The 21,462-nt window shown below is 36.8% G+C and overlaps 1 protein-coding gene across 1 annotated transcript in view; it reads left to right on the top strand.

The window, feature by feature from the left end:
* Positions 1-21,462, top strand: part of TMEM135 (transmembrane protein 135) — a 267,526-nt gene that overhangs the window by 213,011 nt on the left and 33,053 nt on the right. The window contains exon 7 of the mRNA XM_047071520.1: positions 12,842-12,883. Within this exon, the coding sequence (XP_046927476.1) occupies positions 12,842-12,883 (42 nt within the window). The remainder of the gene's footprint in view (positions 1-12,841; positions 12,884-21,462) is intronic.

Here is a 21,462-nt window from a genome sequence, read left to right as displayed (position 1 = left end):
ACAGAAGCAGTAATAATAGGTGATATTTATTGAGCACTTAGTATAATAATCATATGAAGTTTGTGCTATTTTTTGCAATTTACACAGAGAAACACAGAATTTATACATCTTACTTGTCTGATTCTATAGACCTCCCTTTTAACTCTGCTGCCTCATTGCTTAATAATTATGGAACAAATGAGTGAATGTGTAAATGAATAACCATGACTTCAGGGTTCTCTGGATATGGTATCAGTAACACAAAAGCATCTATATAACTCCATCTACTATGACTCGTTGGTAGTCTTCATTGTCATCATCCTTCCCTGTTTCCGCAATAAATGAATGATGTGACTTTATTAATCATATACACACAGAGCAATATGTAGAACTCCGTTATGGTTGCCAAAAATGAGGTTACTTTCTGAGGTAGAGACAGTCTGCATGAATTCCTGCTTGGATAGTAACAGGCAAGTAACAGATCTGTATTATGTTAAAAGCACTGAGAGTAATCTATTTGTTAATCTAGGGTATTAAAAGTTTGCGTGGTTTAATCTGTTATCTTAAAGAACAATGTAAATTTTTAGATGGCTTTAATATCTGTTGTTTGCAACAGAAGTTTGTAAGTTGACATACTAAGAAGTTTAAACAAATATTACTAAGTGAGATTAGTTTAGAAGTAAACAACGAGATGAGATTCAGTAGTAGGTCATGAAAACTATACTTGGAATATCATTGTTAAACACAAATCTGGTCATGCCATTCTTCTAGAGCATGGTGACTTTTGCCTTGTGGGTAAATTTCAAACTTAGTTTGGCATGGTCTCACCTGTGCCAGTCTCTCTCCACTCTGCTTCTTTTTCTCTAGGTTATGTTAAACCTCTTCAGTTCCCAAAACACCCAAAGTTCTCTTTTCTCTAAATTCTGTATATTGTCTCTCCCCACTTTCTTCCTCCACTTCTTCCTTTACATATCACCTTAACTATGTCATTTTTCTGGATAGACTTCGATGACCAAGCCAGGGTTAGGCACCTCACCTTTGTGCTCCTATAACACCGTGGACCTTATATTAAAGTACTTTCTATAATGTTATAGCATTTTTCACTTATATATATGCCATGCTGGATTGTGAAATTCTAAGGAAAACAGGGACAATAGCTATCCTTGGCGATCTGCCTGGTATGTAGTCAACTCATAGTAAATATTTGTGAAATATTGAAGTGTGTGAATATGTGAATGCATGATGAATGAATGTGAATGATGCCCCATCTTACAAACTATGGTCTCACTTTTTTTACTCAGTTACAATTCCTTGAAAATTAACAAAGCTATCTGTAGCAGCATCCCCAGTCCTACCTTTTAGACTTGACAGTTTTATATTACAGTCACTTCTGTTTCATCTGGGGTATTAAAAAAAAAAAAAAGCTCCAGGGACGCCTGGCTGGCTTAGTTGGTAAACATGCGACTCTTGGGGTGCCTGGGTGGCTCAGTCAGTTAAGCGTCCGACTCTTGACTTCCTCTCAGCTTATGATCTTGTGTTCCTGTGTTCAAGCCCTGCATCAGACACTGTGCTGATGGCACGGAGCCTGCTTGGGATTCTGTCTCCCTCTCTGTCTCTCTGATCCTCCCCTGCTTGCTCTCTCAAAATAAATAAAAATAAGCTTAAAAAAAATAAAAGAACATACAACTCTTGACTTCAAAGTTGTGAGTTCAAGCCCCTTGTTGGGCGTGGAGCCTACTTAAAAAAAACTCCTCATTAAGAAAAGATTAGAGATTCCTATGTGGACCCTTATTTATGCATATTTATGTCTAAGTGTAAATTCATGCCAAATTGTTAGTGTAAAAAAACTAATACAAATTGATATTAAAGACAATCACTGGGAGCTGTTAATAAGTATTGGGGTAGCTGGGGCGCCTGGGTAGCTCGTTTGGCTGGGCGGCGGACTACAGCTCAGGTCATGATCTTGCAGTCTGTGAGTTTGAGACCTGCATCGGGCTCTGTGCTGACAGCTCAGAGCCTGGATTCTGTGTCTCTCTTTCTGCCCCTTCCCTGCTTGCTCTCTGTCTCTCTCTCTCTATCTCAAAAATAATAAACATTAAAAAAAAGTTTAAATAAGTATTGGGTTAGCTGATTTAAAAATATACCGATTTCTTTAGAAACTGAATATTAAAAAAACCCTAAACTCTAGAATTGCTGTTAAAAAAAAATGAATCCAAGAAAGTTGGTACCCAATTAGAAATATAATTATTATGAAGTATGACGTTTTCAGTTACTACACAGATTATAAAAATTTCTGTCTTTCAGTATATGTCTGTTGAGTGACTTATGTGCTATGTGTTGATGTAGGCACTTGGGATACATAACTGAACAATGTTAACTTCCTGAATGCTTTAGTAACTAGAAAAAATGGAGCCTAGTATACACATACACAAACATACACGTGTGTTTATGCATATATGTAAAATATGAATTAATATGTTGTAGATAAGCCTATTTCTCAAACCAGTACTAAAAGATTTTAAGATTATTTGAAGTGAAATAATAAAGTTATTGTGAAAAAAACTAAATGGTGGTAGGATTTGGGAGGAAAAGGGGACTTGTGATTTTAATTTCCTTAAGTATAATAAACAAATACAACTGATCTTGAGCAATAATATACTTGGACTATGTGGTAGACTGTGTTATTTTTCAGAAACCTCTGCTGCTCCTCCCTGGGGAAGCATTATACTGCCCAATCCTGCTGACATCATGCCAGGCCCTAGTTTTGCCTTGGCTAATGAAATATGAGTGGAAATGATTTATGTTTACTTGAGTGCAGAAGCTTTAAGTCAGAACATAGTGTCCTATATTCTCTCTTTTTTCTCTACTATGACAATCAGATCTGAATAGATGCTTCTTCCTCACCCTAAAGTCTGAAATAAGGACGACACGTAAGTTGAACCATAGCCAACCCTTGTTTGACATGTCACATGAGCAAGAAAAAGAAGTTTTGTTGTTGAAAGCCATGGAAATTTTGTTACTGCAACATAACCTAGCCCAGTGGTTGTCAGACTTAAGCATGCTTTAGAATCATGTGAAGATTTTATTAATACATGGTTGTGCAGGTTTTACAGATTGTTGGGCCTCATACTTAGAGTTTCTGGATTCAGTAGGTCTGGGATGGAGACCAAGAATTTGCGTTTCTAACAAGTTACTATCTGATGCTTAGGTGTTCCAGGGATGACACTTTGAGAACCACTGACTTAGCCTTTCCTGACTGATACAGCCTGTTAGTTCATAGTCTTAGATACTTTAATAACTCAATAAATGTTATAGCAACAAAATGCAGAATATTTCCCAACTTCATTATTAAAGAAGTAAACTCCATTAAACCATTCCTTTGGTTTCTGGAGCATGGGTACACCAAATGCCGAAAGAAACCCTAAATTTGATTGCACAGGCCCCGGAGGTCCCGTCTTCATGGCGTTATACCTTGGCAGCCCTGCACCCACCTCCTCAGCACCCCTGAGCCAGCCATCCCAGGCCCCCCCAGGCCTGATCTACTCTCTGGCCACTAGCACTATCCTGCCCAAGGGCCCACTGGCCCCTGCCACTGCTACCCCGGCCCCTACTAGCCCTTTCCCTAGTGCCAGAGGTGGGTGTCGGGTAACCCAGGGTGGACTAAGTTGGGGGACCCAGAAGATGGGCTCCAGACAGGTCTGGCTCAGCAAATGCTCTCCTCTCTATCAGCAGGCTCCATAACCTACAGCTTAGGGGTCCCCAAGGCCCAGCGGCCCACCCCCCAAGTACCCGGAAAGTGAAGGCGGCCATCACCAGCATTCAGAGTGGATTAGATAACCATGGAAATTACTATCATATTAGTCAGATTTACATAAAAGTTGCTAAAAATATACAAAGAACAAAGGGAGTATGAGAAAGAAACAGTCACATCTAATGGTGGGAGAAAATACCGTCCTGATGGACTTAGTAAGGAATTCTCTCAACAAAGGAGGGTGGTTAAAGAGGGCATTGCATATGGAATGGGAGAGGTGAGAAAGTGTGAAATTCATCTGAACATAACTGCTGGCAGAGTTTGCTACTGAGAGACAGATAAAAGGGACAGTGTCCAGATTCTTGGTCTATAACATGAAACACAATGGAGCTTCAACTCAGTAATGTTTTTGGTAGTCATGTTTGGGATTGAGGTGCTTTGAGAATTTCCGTTGCTGAAGGTGGCAAATTAATACCCAGGGTAGGCCTGAGGACTGTCCAGGAGGTGCAGGAAGACTGCGGTGAATGATAGCTATTGTGACAAGGAAGCATGTGAGAGAAGCCAGCGTGGAGTCCTGACCAAAGCCCACTCTCAGGCAAGTCAGGTTTAGATAGGAGACATGTAGAAGGGAGGAAATGGAAATTGGTTCCACTTGGAAGAACATTGCTTTCTCCCTTCATTCAGATGATTTGTGGTTTATCTTCTATAGCCCAAGATTGCACTGCTTCTCTGGAGTGTTTCTCCTTCACAGTGAGACCTCAGCAGGCAAAAAGGTAGTTGCCTGGGAGGTAGAATGATTTTACTGTTGTCTGAGGATATCTGGGAACAACTGTTTTCAGGCAGATCACTTAACCTGTCTCTTGGTTTCTTAATCTGTAGAATATAATTCTCCTAAGTTCCAATATTCCATTTTTCTCAGTGCCTTTTGGCCAATAAAATTCCAATATGTGTTAACTTGCCCAATGTCCATTATACATAGCACAAGTTAAGTTCATAGTGTTTGAGATGCATGCAGTAAGCGGCAGTATTTGAAGTGAGTATGTTTCTTTCAGAGTTAGGATTCTCTATAGTGATCAGTTCATCAGAAGATAGTAGTTTTCTAAAAGCTTCTAAAGTGTTCTTTGTGCTCCATTACCTGTAGATGCATATTTTATTTATTTTACATTTGAACCTTGATGTTAAGTATGCATAAACTTATGAAGAAACATGGCCTAGTATAGCTTCTGATAGTTGCTCATTTTGTTCCAATATGAAAACCAATTGCCATTATTTTAATGACATAGATACTGACATGCGTTTGACAATAAATTAATGTTGATTCAAAGACTCTAAAATTGAAAACATTTCTTTTAATCTTTTTTACAACCATTATAGGAGGGGAAAAATGAAAATACTTGCCAGTCTTGAGGTCTTTAAAAAATAGATTGGTTCAGAATTGTGCTTATAATTAAGTTTAATGTAAATAATTTGTGGTTATAGCAGTGTCTTGATTTTAAGAAGCTTGCTAAGTTTTTCCTTGGATGTATATAAAACACCATTTTGATCTTAAATTTGTTTTTTGCCCCTAGTTAATTTGTCAGATCTAAAAACGTGCCATTTCCTCAGCAACTGCAAACAGGTCTTCCAGGTTAGGTCCAGGACAACTAAAATCTACTCCTTTTACAAGTATTTTAAAGTTTGACTAGTATTGCTATGACTAGTTCCTTTTGAGAGAGAAATTCCTCCTAATTAACATTTCTTGTGGAAACATTCTGAAGGGGATTCTTGGTTCTTTAGCAATTGAAGACATTTTGGAGTATGACCTTCCTTAGGTTCTTGAGAACAAAGCTAAGCACTAGTGTTCCATTGCATAGGAAATAAGTACTGTAAAGTATTTACCAGAATCAAAAATAATATTTTTAAAGCACTGGGAGACTTCATTTGTATTTAAGGAAATCCAATTGAAAATTATTTTGTGTTTGGGAAGCAAACAAAATAGTCTTCCTCAAATTTCTTAATTTGTTACTATTCCAATTTAAGATTTTTGTATGATGTCCTTAAGATAGGAACATAACATCAGTTATTTTGTTTTCTTATATAAAATGACATATGCAGTCTGAAACTGAACTCTATTATTCAAGTAATATTAGACCTAAGAGGAAAACGCTGTTGTGTGTATATAAGCAATGTAATGTATTTTAATCGCACACCCTTAGTTCTGAGTAGTAAATTGAAATGCATGCTATGTGATTAAGATGGCGAGGATTTTTTGTTTTTTAAACAAAAATAAAAGGCTGGAATTCTGTGTCAATCTTTTTTTTTTTTTGATAATTCTTATGATAAACAGGTGTCAGTCAAAATGCTGTAGTTGATCAAGTTTCAATTAGTAAATTATAACTGAGTACTGATAATTATTCAAATTAGGATAATTAATTAGAAAAAGGGGTTTATTCTTGTATGTTAGTTTTTTAAACAAAATAAGAAAATTTTAACTTAAAAAAGAAACTATACAATTTGACAAAGATGATGCAGATGGCCTTAAGAGCAGCCTAGTCCCAGAACTTGCACATCCCTTGTGGAAACATTTAAGTTTTCATTAACACTGAGAAACCACCAAATACATTGGTCCTGCCCAACTCAGCTGAATGGGCTGGACTTGGCATATATCTAGTCAAAAAGGGGAGCGAGAAATAAGAATATACCAAAGCTGCTCAGCCTCTAACATAAATTCTGTTAGTCAACTTACAGGTACCCATATTATAACCTTGTCAGAAAAACGCCAGCTAGGTTCAGAAGTACGTCATTTGTTGCGCTTGTATTGGTTTAGAATATAGGATTTTAAGGTCTTCCAACATTGTACTAAAACATTTCAATAAAATCATGCTACTTTTTCTTTCATTAAAAATGAACTATGTAAACTTGCATAAGTTTCCTTTATAATAAATAACAACAGTGAGTCACAAATTTGAGGCATTTAAATAGGCATTCTGGTTGCTTTTTGAATTTCAAATTAAACTTTTCAGTTGTATTCACTCCAAAATATACTTATGTTTTTAGTTCCAGTAATAATTAGATAATTAGACAAATCAAAATTTTGAAGATTCAGCTATTGTCTATAACTATTATTCATAATTAACTTCATGTCATTCTTTTTATAACCTTCAGTATGACTGAATTTTAAACATCTGTTTTTAAAAAAATTATTTCTTTTATATTTATTTATTTATTATTTCTGAGAGGGAGATGGTGAGTGGGGGAGGAGCAGAGAGAGAGAAAGAGAGATCCCAAGCTGGCTCTGTGCTGAGAGCGGAGAGCCCAATGTGGGGCTCGAACTCACAAACTGCGAGATTATGACCTGAGCCAAAGCCGAATGCTCAACCGACTGAGCCACTCAGGCGCCCCGAAGCATTTTCTGTTTTAAATAATTTTATTCACATAAAATAATGCAACTTGTTTTTGATTCTGATTGACTTAGGTGATTATGATATAATCAACACATTATTTTAAGAATTATCTGGGGCGCCTGGGTGGCGCAGTCGGTTAAGCGTCCGACTTCAGCCAGGTCACGATCTTGCGGTCCGGGAGTTCGAGCCCCGCGTCAGGCTCTGGGCTGATGGCTCAGAGCCTGGAGCCTGTTTCCGATTCTGTGTCTCCCTCTCTCTCTGCCCCTCCCCCGTTCATGCTCTGTCTCTCTCTGTCCCAAAAATAAATAAACGTTGAAAAAAAATTAAAAAAAAAGAATTATCAATATACTCAACTATTTTAAACTTAATTTATCTTTATTTTTTCCAGTTTTCTAGCATCTTTAATTATGGTATTGCATATGCTACTTTTGTCAAATTAAATAATAATTTAAGGAGATAGATGAAGAAAAAGCCTGGACTAAAATTTGAAGCTGAGCTTATGAAGTACAATAGAGTAATTAAGCTCTTGGACAGCACTACTGATGAAAGAAACTGTGTCATAACTTTTAGTCAAGGTTATTTTTATTTACATGACAAACCTACACATAAATTTGCAAATACCTTTTTGTTTTTTTTTTTAATAGTCAGAGGTGGTGTATAATTTATCTTTGCTTTCCTCAAGAGATCAACAGTATAGGGGCTCCTGGGTGGCTCGGTCAGTTAAGAGTATGACTTTGGCTGAGGTCATAATCTCACAGTTCATGGATCTCGTGGTTTGTGTATTAGAGTCCCATATCGGGGTTGCTGCTGTCATGCAGAGCCTGCTTGGAATCCTCTGTCTTCCTCTCCCTCTGCCCCTCACCTGCTTGTACTCACGCTCACACGCATTCTTTCTCTCTCTCTCAAAAATAAGTACACATTTAAAAAAAAAGAGAGATCAGCAGTATAGTGTCTTCTTTATATTAGGTGCTCAATAAATTAATGATTTGTGAGGCAATAAAGATAGAAGATGTAATATTCAAACAATATTTGAGTCTCCTTCTAACCAATTCAGTGATTAAAAATGAACAAAATAACTCTGAAATTGATACTTAATGAGTTTTTTTTTTTATCATTGTTGTCACCCAATTGTCCATGTTCATTGGGAACATAATTTCAAAAAATTTTAATCTAAACCATCTATTTTCATTAGTAATTTTATGCCTTCTGGCAAAACTTTGATAGCAGTATTTATTAGTGAAGTTGACCACTTTGAGTTCACATTCTCTGGCATTGTGTTGGTGAAATAGAGATGAATAACTTTGCACCATTTAATCTTTTTTCTAAGTATTCAAGTATTGATGTTTTAAATTAAACTATTTTTCTAAATCACTAGCAATACAGATTATCTCACCAACACTGAGAATAAAAAAACGTAAAAAAAATACAAAAAATCCTTAATTTGTCTTGAGAATACTGGCTGTTATTAATGTTATTACTAATATGTGCTTATTGTTTTTGTAATACTTACTGATGTGGAACTTATTCCTGCCAAGGTTCAAAGGGGAATCTTTTCTAATTTTGAAATTCTTCCAAAAATGGTTTACTAGTGACATCTGCTGGTATAATGTGGTAATAAAGATAAAAGTATCTCCTGGAAGTAATTTCTTGGAAGTTAAGCATGAAACAAAGAATCTTTGTGGGCAGAATTGTTTTTTTAACTATCATTTACACTTAAAATTGAAAAAAAAATTGTGTTTGTGGGCTCCCCTTCACATTGGCATTTGACCAAGTATATTCTAATAACAATAAACTTTATACTTTCTCATACACTATTTAATTGTAGCCTGAACCTCTATAATTAGTTGTGTCAGCTAAGTTGTTTGATATAGTGCTGCAATTTTTTCCTCCTTCTCTTTCCTGCACATAACATTGCAAATGTAGAGATTCATTAACTATGATGGAGTCATACTAGTTATTTATGTCATTTACATAGGTTAACTGTAATAGAAAAGTCTATGTATACATGCATTATATGCATTATATTTTTATGCACACTCAAAAATAACAACAAGACTTTGTATTAGAGAATGATTTTATTAGAAAGAGAAAGGACTTTGTTTCCCCCCACCCCTTTAGAAGAGATTTTCTGCACTATAAAATATGGAGGAATAAAATATTCTCAGTCCTAGGATATTTTCTCTATTGGCACTTCTCTCCTAGATGATTGTATCTAGTCCTATGGATTCAAATTCTGCTTATAAATGAACAGACCTTTTCCTTGAACCCAAACCTGTATAGCAGCTGCTTGCTTCATTAACATTTCCATTTATAGATAACATGAATCTCAAACTTACCATGTCCAAAATAAAACTTTGATTTTCTCCTCAAACCTGTTTCTCCTATAGTCTTCTTCACTTCAGTAAATGAACATTTTATCCTTCTATTTGCTCAAACCCCAAATATTCTACTAATTAGTACATTTTCTCTTTCTCTCGTACTACACATTCAGTCCATCGAGAAATTCTACCAACTCTGCTTTTGAAATGCATTCAGAATCCTCCCACTTGTCTTTATCTCTGCCACTTCATTATCTAGTCAGGCCACAATCATCTTTCCCCTCCTGATTAGCCTCTTTGTTGTTAACTTTGTCTTCCTGTTGTTTTCCAACTAGCAGCCAAAGATAATCTTAAAATCTAAGACAGATCTTTGTCACTCTTCTGTTGAGAACCACCCAAAGTTTTCAGGGTGCCTAGAGGGCCATACAAGAATTGTAGACCACTCCTTCTCTCCACACTGTTACTGTGACCTCATTTCCTACCACTGCTTCCCTTCCCTGTTCTGCTCTGGCTACAGTAATCTACTTTGCTGTTCTCCTTACGTGCCATGCACACTCCTCATCAGGGACTTTATACTTGCTCTTCCTTCAAATCAATGCTGTTCCCTCGATTCTATAAGGCTTCTGATCAAATTATCAAATTTCACCTTCTTGGAGAGGCCCTTCTGGACTACACTATGTAAAATAATAAGGCCTAACTCCCATCTGTTTCTCCTCTTATCCTGCTTTGTTTTTTGCCATAGCAGTTATCACCGCATGACATATTTACTTGTTTTGTCGTACCTTTCCCAGACATAGAGGGTCAGCTGTATGAAAACAGAGATTCTGTATTGTCTACTGTTACATCCTTAAAACTTAAACTTGTGCTTCCTCATAGTAGGCATTCAGTTAATATTTGTTGAGTAAGTCAGTGAACCTTAATACATGAATGGAGAATAATTTGATTTGCATTATAATAACCAAATCCATTAAATAGTGAGGCACCCTTCTAATGGGGTGTTTTGTATAAATCTTTGTGTGTGTATCAGACTCTATACATTTAATTCCAATTACAATAGTGTTTCCTAGTTAGGTTAAAGCTCAGACAATACCCTTGGTATCAAAATTCAGGGAGATATTACTATTTTAAAGATTCTTTTTATGGGAATAATTACTTTTTTGTTCTTTTGACATAGACATCTGACCCTCAATTACATTAACAGACCTTATACACATGAATGGAAAAAAGAATAGCCTCTTTTGAATTCGGGCTAAGACTTTATCAATATGAAGTGCTTCCCACAGGGTTCTGCTGAAAGAACCAAACTTCCATCATAATGAAATTGCAAATTCATTTGTGCATGCCCCCCCTTTTTTTTTGAAAGCTACTTTTTGATGTTTGGTCTGCAATTAGATTTATTGTTTAAGGTCACAAATATGCAATCCTGACTAGACCAAGTTGTCAGAATCCTTTATCTATTCAGCATTGCACAAAGATAAATGGCTATCTTTTAACAATAACATACCAAAGCCAAAAATTTGTTCCCCCTTGTATATAATCTTTTAATCAATCTGCCGCTGTTTTCCAGTCAATAGACTCTTAGCCTACCCCTTCACCACCCCACCTATCTAGAAATTGCCCAATTATGGGTTTTAAATTACTGAGAAACACTTTCTTTAGATGGAAAAGGATAAGTTTAAGAATTTTAATGCTACAATTTTCCCATGCACATTTTTAGCTTAACGTATGAATTACTTTGCCTTTACCCTCAGTCCGTGTGGGGTGGATAATTATGTTAGTATGTTCGCTAAATTCTTTGCTTACATTTCTTACTGCTAACATGACCACAAAGTAGATCATGTTGCTTAATTAAAATGAATTCTTAAGTGTTTTAAAAGATCTCTGATCTTTTAAATTAAATTAAATTCTTTTCTGAGATTCTATGTGTCCTCCAGTAAAAATGTATATATTTAAACTTGTTAAGATAGGTTTCTTATATTTTGTGCATTTCCTTTGTGACCTTTCATATAAAAGGCATACTGTGAGAATTGCCCAATTAGATTTGAGGCTGTACATTTTATCCAGGAATATCCAGTGTCTAAAATTAACATACATTAGAGCGTCATTGTATCACCAATCTCTATAGTTTCTCCAAGGGATTTTGATATTAGATACCCAATAATTCTTTACTAACTTGTTCATAACTTATAAAGCAGGCCATTAAAACTAGTCTAGTAATTTTCCTGTTTTAAAATCTTCTTTAAATATTTTTTGCAGATCTGAGAATCATTTTTTCTTAATTGTCACACAGTTTGAATCTTCCCCCAATTAAAAGGAATACAGTGTTTCAGAAGGAGGTATAAGAGAAAACCATAGCTTTTAATTCAGATGGACTTTTAAATTTTTTTCCTGAATTCGTATTGCTGTTTATTTTGTGACCTCTTGGAAGTTGCTGCATTTGGGGGCAGGAGTGGGGGCTCTGCCCAGCTATGGATTAGAGAAATACCTATTCAAAGAGGTGTGATATAATTAAATGAGACAACACACATCAAGGGCCCAAAACAATGCCCAGCAATAGTAAGTACTCAGTAAATATTATTTGGGCTTCTGCACCTGTGCCCTCCCCTCAGCCCCACTCTGTTCCCCAGGATATGTTATCCATTCCGATTGGGCTCACTCAGAAGTTAAAACCGGTGAACTAAACTTGAAGCCTTTTTGTGTCTGCCAACTCTTCCTTGCTCCACGTTCACTGAATTATTAAGTAGGGAGAAGTCAGGACCTAGAATTGACCTATTCATAATACCCAGCAGGTGTATGTGGCCTTTTCTTCTCAACAAATTGCTCCCCTGGGGATTGCCTAAAGTGAAACACTCCACTCCCAGCCTTCAAAAATGAAGTCCACATGGAGCTCTGAGAAGATATACTTAAATCTGTCTTCCACCTGCAAATATGAGAGTTGAGCCTTAAATTATGTTAATTTGGCATAGGACATTTTAATCATCCTGTGTAAGATGGCTTGCTTCATTGTTTGTTGCATTTATAGTGCTCGGATCACTGTCCTAAAAGAGTTTCACTTTTTATTTATTTATTTATTTATTTATTTATTTATTTAATTTTTAACGTTTATTTATTTTTGAGACAGAGACAGAGCATGAACGGGGGAGGGTCAGAGAGAGGGAGACACAGAATCTGAAACAGGCTCCAGGCTCTGAGCTGTCAGCACAGAGCCCGACGCAGGGCTCGAACTCACGGACTGTGAGATCATGACCTGAGCCAAAGTCGGCCACTTAACCGACTGAGCCACCCAGGCGCCCCAAGAGTTTCACCTTTTAAAAATAATCTATTTCAGAAAAAAATTTTAATAGCTATTTAATATACTACTTTATATCTCAAAACATGTTATCTTAGCATAAAATTTTTTATTGTTCTAGATGCAAAGATGGTTTGAAAGGATTTACATTCTCTGCCCTCAGGTAAGTAACGTATTTTATTTAACTTCATGTTAAGAAAGAATTTGCAAGTTAACTTTTTCAAAAAGTAATACCATTACACATATTTTAAGAGATATTTATCTACTCAGTTTTCTAGCCGAAAATAATTGTAGAAGTCACAAAGTCACTTTTGTGATATTTCATTAAAAGAGTAACTTATTAGATTTCTTTTCCCCTAAAACCCAGTCAATCACCAAATACTTTTGGGGCCTATTGTGTGCCTCATATCATTGGATGTTAGAAAAGAATTACAAGAACTCTCTCTTTAACGAGCTTTGGAAAGACAAAGCTACACATGGACAATGATTGCAAAATTAAATACTGAATTCTGTGGTACCACAGTCTGGACTTCATTTGGGGAGGGCTCATGTCAGACACATTTCGGATTCTTAGCTTCACTAGAGTCACTAGAATCTGCTTTTCACCCTGTAGCCCATCTCTTACCGTACTTATTGGCAGATGGTAGATAACTGTGGAAATGTTGGTTAGCACCAACATTGTATATTATAGTTCACCAAGCATTTTCACATCGATTAGAAAATTTTCACAACAGTTCTGTGAGATGGGTATTTTTATGCCCACGTGTCATGAAGAAGAAATTGAGGCTTAAGAATGCTTGACTAATTTAATGTTCACACAGTGACTGTATATATATATATACTTACTTGAAACCTAGTGCTTTTCTATTTTGTGTCATAAATGTTGCCTATTTTGTTCTCCTCAGTACATACAGTAGATGCTTAGTGAACATTAACAGTGTAGTATTCATTGTAAGTATAGGAGGGAAAAGAGTGGATCAATACTAGAAGATTTATTTTGAAGATCAAATGAGTTAATGCATGAAAAATGTTTAGAACTGTGCATGGCACATAGTGCTCAAGAAATGTTGGCTATTATTGTATTATTATTCTTAAAAAATTTTTTTTTAACGTTTATTTTTAAGGGAGACAGAGACAGAACATGAGCGGGGGGGGGGGGGTGGGGATGGGGGCAGAGAGAGGGAGGGAAACACAGAATCCGAAGCAGGCTCCAGGCTTTGAGCTGTCAGCACAAAGCCCGACGCGGGCCTCAAACCCACGAACCATGAGATCATGACCTGAGCCAAAGTTGGACACTTAACTGACTGAGCCACCCAGGCGCTTCCTATTACATTAGTACTCTTACGGGGATAATCCCTAAAGTGTAATTGAAGGGTAGCTTTAGAGAACTAGAAGGGAAGGGAAGAACCTTCTGGGTGGAAGGGAATTATGTTAGCAAAAGCATGAAAATTATAAACCTGAAATGTGAAGTAAGAGTGGGAATTTAATTGGCATGAAAAGCTTATATTAGGGATTATAAGGTTTGTTTGTTTTTTTGTTTTTGTTTTTGTTTTTGTTTTTGTTTTTATGATGAATCAAGCAGGGCCACATTATGGAAGACCTGAACAACAACACGAAAAGATTTGAATTTGATAAGATGAGCAGTAAAGGCCCACTAAAGGTTTTTGAGCAGGGTGGTTGACATTGTTTCAGAAAGACTAGTCTGGCCACAGTATTTGGGACCTTGTATAAAGAAAGAACAAGAAAGAAGAAAGATGAAATGAAAAGGACTGAGATTGGGTGATAGTGGAGGATTAAAGAGAAAGAGGCAAAGTTGAGATGTGCAGTAGAAGAAAATGAAGACCTAATGCCCAATAGTTTCCTTTTTTCTCTTTCCCTCCAATCCTTGGTAGGAGCCAAGTGTTGAAAACCTAAGTACCTGACAAAAGGTACTATTAACAGAAAATCAGATGGCATGCAACAAGACTAGTTTGGGAGGGGACAGATTGAGTCCACTGTTTGAATATCTTTGGTTGTGGAAACTCTGTAGTAGCAATAACTATACACAGCAGTGATTTCTTCATATTATATTCTTCATTAAAAAATGATGGGGGCTCCTGGGTGGCTCAGTCAGTTGAGCATTTGACTTTGGCTCAGGTCATGATCTCATGCTTTGTGGGTTCAAGCCCCAGGTCGGGCTCTGTGCTGACAGCTCAGAGCCTGGAGCCTGCTTTGGATTCTGGGTCTCCCTCTCTCTGCCCCTCCCACACTCACACTCTGTCTCTGTCCCTCTCTCTCAAAAATAAATAAACGCTAAAAAATTTATTTTACAGATGATGAAACATTTTAGAAAATAACTTGTTGTTGTTGCTGTTGTTGCACTGGCTGTAATGGATTCTGTGTTAAATTGAAAGTTTATAACAAAACCAAAAGTTGGTTTTCGTAAAGAGAAAACTTAGCCTTTTCTCCCGTGTCTCTCCTTAGGCTCCCAGAATCCTTACAAAAACTTAAAATGTGTCAGATATTTTTGTGTCTCTTCTTCAAACCCACTTAAAATGAAGGACTGGGCTGGACTTTTTGTACTTAGAATTTTCTCTGTATTAGAGGAAAATGTTCTGGAAAAAAATGGTTATTACTTATTGCTTAAAGTTTAGTAGAAGTTATGAGAGTAGGTAGAAAGAGTCAAGAGTAGAACCAAAGGGGAAGAGCCAGTTCAGGAGCCTTAAGGTATAGTAAGCCTGGATCAACATAGTTTAATACTTAGAAGTATATACAGCTTGGTGGTTAAGAACCCAGGATTTAGAGTCAGACAATTCTGATTTCAAATAGTTACTGTTATTGGCTGTGGGTGTGGGCAAGGTTTCATGCTCACTCTCATGGAAATTATGGCACCTAGTTTGTAGTGTTGCTATGAGGGTTAAATGATTTAATAACACTACTGTACCTATCATTTAGTAAATGCTCCAAAAATGCTAATTATTACTATAGTCATTCATTCAGTATATATTAATTAAATATTTACTGTGTGCCAGACACTATACCAGTCATTAGGGTATAATAGCAAAGAAGATGTACAGAGTCTCTCAAGACCCCACAGTTTAACGGGGGATGTAGCCTACTAACAAGGTGCGTCTACTATTGGGGATTTATTGGGACATGATAGCACAAAGGAAGGATCGCTAACTCACTCCAGATTAGGCAGAGACAGCTTCTCTGAGGAAGTTACCTCTAATCTGAGATGGTCAGTCCTGGCTAAAAGAGCAACAGTGTTATGAACAGTGTAAGAGAGATTATTATAACTGTTCCAACGTAGTTTTTATCTTGTTCATAAAGAACAGTAGTACAGATCTTAAATTGTCCATGCACACCCATGAATAAGAACCAAATTCTTTTGGAATAAGAGCTACTTAGACTGCACAACTGCCATCTTGTGGCACACAATCTCATTGCATATCCCTTATGATTTAATAAGCTAGATGTTTTATCAAGTTTGTCCTAACAAACTTGGGTTGCAGTTGATAGTAATAGCTTTTTTTCACCTCTCTTTTCTGAGTGTTTGCATTTTCTTACTGTGTTTGTCATAGGTCCCACGTTCCAGAACCTTAGTGTAGTATTATTGATCCCTAGTTTTTGTTTGCATTTTAAGGTATTTCCTGAAAGTTCGGCAGGTAGAGTTCTCTTGGGAAAGCTTAGTTATTCTTTAAAAGAACAATGACTCTTATAATGAAGGTACAAACAGCAAAAATGAAAACAGATGAAGGATACTGATTGAGGGATATCTAATGGTGGCAACTCTTTCATTCTTCCTTTCTTTTTTTCCTCTCTCTTTTCTTTTCACATTGTCTTTGGGAAAAAAATAGTCCAGTTTTAATGAGATAAGAATAGTGTCTTCTCCTTGATACTAAATTTCTCCAAAGGTAAATAAATAGATTAGGATAACATGGAATTTAAGGTTTTCTAATGAAATTTTGTGAGAATACATGGACTCTTGACTGTTTTATGATCCTCATTCTGCAGCTCCCTCCATTTCCCTGAGTATTGTTATATGAATTTCTACCACAATGTGGCTATTTTATGACTCAAAGTGTTGGGATATAACTTTACACTGAAAAATGAGAAACTCATTCAGTTGTAACTATTAGTAGAATTTAGAGCAAAAATAGAATTTTTGTGATCAATTAGTAGACCCAAGTAAATATTTCACTTGCTTCTTTGAAAAAACTTTAAGGTGTGTAATATCTTTAAAAAGTGGTGACTTAAGTTAAAACAGTGTGCCATAAAAGCTCTATGCTATATTTTACTTGGTTAATTTGATTTTAAAATACCTGCATTGTTGAGAGTTTAGGAAGATGGTGGAGTAGGAGGACGCTGAGCTCACCTCATCCCATGTTTACAACTAGATATCATCCACATCTGTGTAAAATAACAGAAAGCAATCCAACTACTGACAAAACAAACTCCATAACTCAATGTAGAGAAGAAGCCACATTTAGGAAATTAGGAAGGGCAGAAACAGTGGTTGGGAGCTACCCACAGAAGGGAGGGAACTGTGGGTGCAGAGAGGTCAAAGAAATGGTCTTGCTCTCTCACACTTGGGAGCCCAAACTGGGAAGATGAATCCCCATAACATCTGGCTTTGAAAATCAGAGGGGCTGAATTCTATGGGTTTGTATAACTAGCAGGATTTAGAGCCTGGGGCTTAAAAAGTCAGCTGACTCAGTGCTGGGCAAGATGGGAGGGTGAGTGATAGCTGGGTCTTGCCCTTAAAAAGACCATAGACAACCTAGAAGCTACAGTTTGCACAGTGCCTGGGACAAATGGGAGGGAGGAAGGTCTCCTTGTAGTGATTTCAAGTGTGTTGGGGGACTTCTCTGAGAACAAAGGAGCTGTCAGGCACCATTTTCCTCATCTGCCCCACAGCATAAACACAGGGCCACCTGTGGGAGGTGTTGCACAGACACTTGCTATCTAACCTGCTAGCGATGTGCCTTGCCCATGTGTTCTCCTGAAGACTGGCCCACTCCAAGCCTGCTGGCCTCAGTCCTGGGCTCTGTGTAGATTTTGCTAACACCACCATCCCACCTCTGAGCCATCCTGCAGTCCTGCCTCCTCAGAGCTTGCAGCCAGAGTCTCACTAACACCACAGATAGCAAGCAAAGGCCATATCAGGCACAGAGTTGTAAAGACGTCTGGACTAAAAGAAAGTGACTCAGACACAACAGCAGGACACAAGCAACACAAACAGGAGATTCCCCTGAAGCACCAGGTTCTGGTGAACAGGGGACACTGCATTGTAAGGCACTACAGGACCTCTTTTTCATAAAGGCACTACTTTCCAGAGTAGAAGATGTAGCTGACTTTCTTAACACAGACAAACCAACACAGAGTGATAGACAAAGTGAGGAAACAGAGGAATATGTTCCAAATGAAAAACAGGACAAAATCACAGCAGGAGATTAAGTAAAACAAAAATAATATGCTTGATAGAAAATTTGAAGTAATGACCATAAAGATACTCACTGGACTTCACAAAAGGGTAGGGGACATCAATGAGACCCTTGCCAAAGAGCTAAAAAGTAACATATCAGAGATGAAGAACTCAATAAATGAAATTAAAAATACAAGAGATGGAATAAATAGTAGGCTGTAGAAAGCAGAGGAGCCTATAAGTGACCTGGAGGATAGAGTAATGGAAAGCAATCGAAATGAATAGGTGAGAGACAAGTAAATACTGTATGAGAATAGACTTAGAAAATTCAGTGACTCCATCAAGTGTAATAGCATTCACAGTATAGGGATCTCAGAAGGAAAAGAGAGAAAGGGAGACAGAAAATGTATTTGAAGTAATAATAGCTGAAAACTTCCCAAATCTTGCTGGGGGAGGGGGTGAGGGTGGGGCGGGGAACAGAGATCCTGATTCAGGAGCCATATAGATCCCCCAACAAATTCAACCTAAGGAGGTCCACACCAAGACACATCATAATTAAAATGATACAAAAAAATAGTGATAAAGAAAGAATTTTAAAGATTACAAGAGCAAAGGAGACAGTTACATACAAAGGAAATCTGTTAAGGCTATCAGCTGATTTTTTAACAGACACTTTGCACACCAGAAGGTACTGGCATGATATATTCAAAGTGCTCATAGTGAAATGTCGTCAGCCAAGAATACTCTATCCAGCAAAGCAGTCATTAAGAATAGTAGAAGGAGTTTCCCAGACAAAAGTTAAAAGAATTCATGATAACTCCACCAGCCCTACAAGAAATGCTCAGGGGCGCTTTGTAAAAGGAAAAACAAAAACCGTAAGTAAGAGTGAGAAGAAATGAGAAGTACACAAACAAAAATAAAAACAGAAAGTATATCTAAAAATCAGTCAAGAGAAGCACAAAATCAAAGGATGTATGATACCAAATATCTGAAATGTGGAGAGGAGAGGAGTAAAGAATGAGTTCAAAAGTAAGCAACCATCAGCTTAATATAGACTCATATGCAGAAGGTGTTATGTATAAACCTAATGGTAACTACAAATCAAAAAGCAGTAATAGATTTGTAAAAAATAAAGAGTAAGGAATCCAAGTATTTTTCTATAAAAAGCCAAGAAATCATGAAAGAAGAGAGCAAGAGAAGAAAGGAACAGAGAGGAACTACAAAACAACCATAAAACATGTAACAAAATGGCAATAAATACATGCATACCAATAATTACTTTGAATGTAAATGGATTCAATATTCCAGTCAAAAGACATGGATGACAGAATGGATAAAAAAGCAAGACCCATCTATATGCTGCCTATAAGAGACTCATTTCAGACCTAAAGACATATGCAGACTGAAAGTGAAGGGATGGAGAACCATTTATCATGCAAATGGAAGTGAAAAGAAAGCCTGAGTACCAACTTATATTGGACAAAATAGACTTTAAAACAAAGGCTTCATGAAATTAGGGACAAAGAAAGACAATGTGTAATCAATCATAAAAAGCAGAAAATCTCCAAGGAACTATGGCTTTGAATATCAGACCAGATGGACCTAACAGATATATTCAGAACATTCCATCCTAAGACAGCAGAATACAGATTCTTTTCAAGTGCACATGGAACGTTGTCCAGAATAGATCCCGTTTTAGGCCACAAAACAATTCTCAACAAATTCAGAAAGATTGAAGTAATAAAATACATCTTTTCTGAGCACAACAATATGAAACTAGAAATAAACCACAAGAAAAAAACATGGAAAGCACATAAATACATGGAGGTTAAATAACATGCTATTAAACAATGAATGGGTCAACCAAGAAATCAAAGATGAAATTAAAAAATACTTGAAGACAAATGAAAATGCAAACACAACAGTCCAAAATCTGGGATATAACAAAAACTGTTCTAAGAGGGAAGTTTATAGCAATACAGGCCTACCTCAGAAGCAAGAAAAATCCCAAGTAACCTAACCACACATCTAAAGGAACTAAAGAAAGAACAACAAACAAAACCCAAAACCAGCAGAGGGAAGGAAATAATAAAGATTAGAGCAGAAAAAAACAAAATAAAAACTAAAAATACCAACAAAACAGCTCAGTGAAACCAGGAGCCAGTTCTTTGAAAAGATAAAAAAATTGATAAACCTTTAGCTAGATTCATTAAAAAAAAAGAGAGAGAGAGAGAGAAAGAGGACTCAAAACAATAGAATTCGAACTGGGAGAGATAACAACCAACACCACCGAAATACAAAAGATTGTAAGAGAATATTGTGAAAAATTATATACTAGCAAATGGGACAACCTAGAGGAAATGGATAAATTCTTAGAACATATAAACTGCCAAAATTGAATCAAGAAGAAATAGAAAATTTGAACAGATCGATGACCAGCAATGAAATTGAATCACTAATCAAAAAACTCCCAGCAAACAAAAGTCCAGGACTAGATGCCTTCACAGGTGGATTCTACCAAACATTTAAAGAAGAGTTAATACCTATTCTTCTCAAACTATTCCAAAAAATAGAAGAGGAAGGAAAACTTAATTCATTCTACGAAGCCAGCATTACTCTGATACCAAAACTAGATAAAGACACTACAAAAAAAGAGAACTACAGGCCAATATCTCTGTTGAACATAGAGGCAAACATCCTCAACTAAATATTAGCAAACCAAACCCAATGATACTTTAAAAAATCACGCACCACAGGGGCACCTGGATGGCTCAGTCGGTTAAGTGTCTGACTTCAGTACAGGTCATGATCTCACAGTTCGTGAGTTTGAGCCCTGCATTGGGCTCTGTGCTGACAGCTTAGAGCCTGGACCCTGCTTTGAATTCTGTGTCTCCCTCTCTCTCTGTTCCAACCCTGCTCATGCTCTGTCTCTCTCTCTCTCCTTCAAACATAAATAAAAACATTAAAAAAAATTTTAAAAAATCACGTACCACAATCCAGTGGGATTTTTTCCTGGGATGCAAGAGTGGTTCAGTGAGATTCATCATATCATTAAAAGAAGGGATAAAAAATCATTTCAATAGATGCAGAAAAAGCATTTTCTAAAGTAGAAGATCCATTCATGATAAAAAAAAAAAATTCAAAAAATAGGATTAGAGGGAACACCGCAACATAGTAAAGGCCATATATGAAAAACCCACAGCTAACATTTCACTCAGTGGCAAAAAATGGAGAGCGTTTTTCCCCTAAGGTTAAGAACAAGATGGGGAAGTCCACTCTTCCCCGCTCATATTTAACAAGTACTGGAATGCCTATCCATAGTGATCAGAAAAGAA

This window comes from Lynx rufus, unplaced genomic scaffold, assembly GCF_022079265.1.
Source record: "Lynx rufus isolate CCGP_SWC_20201006 ecotype Redwood Valley unplaced genomic scaffold, mLynRuf1.p SCAF_9, whole genome shotgun sequence".
NCBI classification, from domain to species: Eukaryota; Metazoa; Chordata; class Mammalia; order Carnivora; family Felidae; genus Lynx; species Lynx rufus.
The sequence above is the reverse complement of the archived record's forward strand: the minus strand, read 5'-3'. Positions and strand labels throughout refer to the sequence as shown.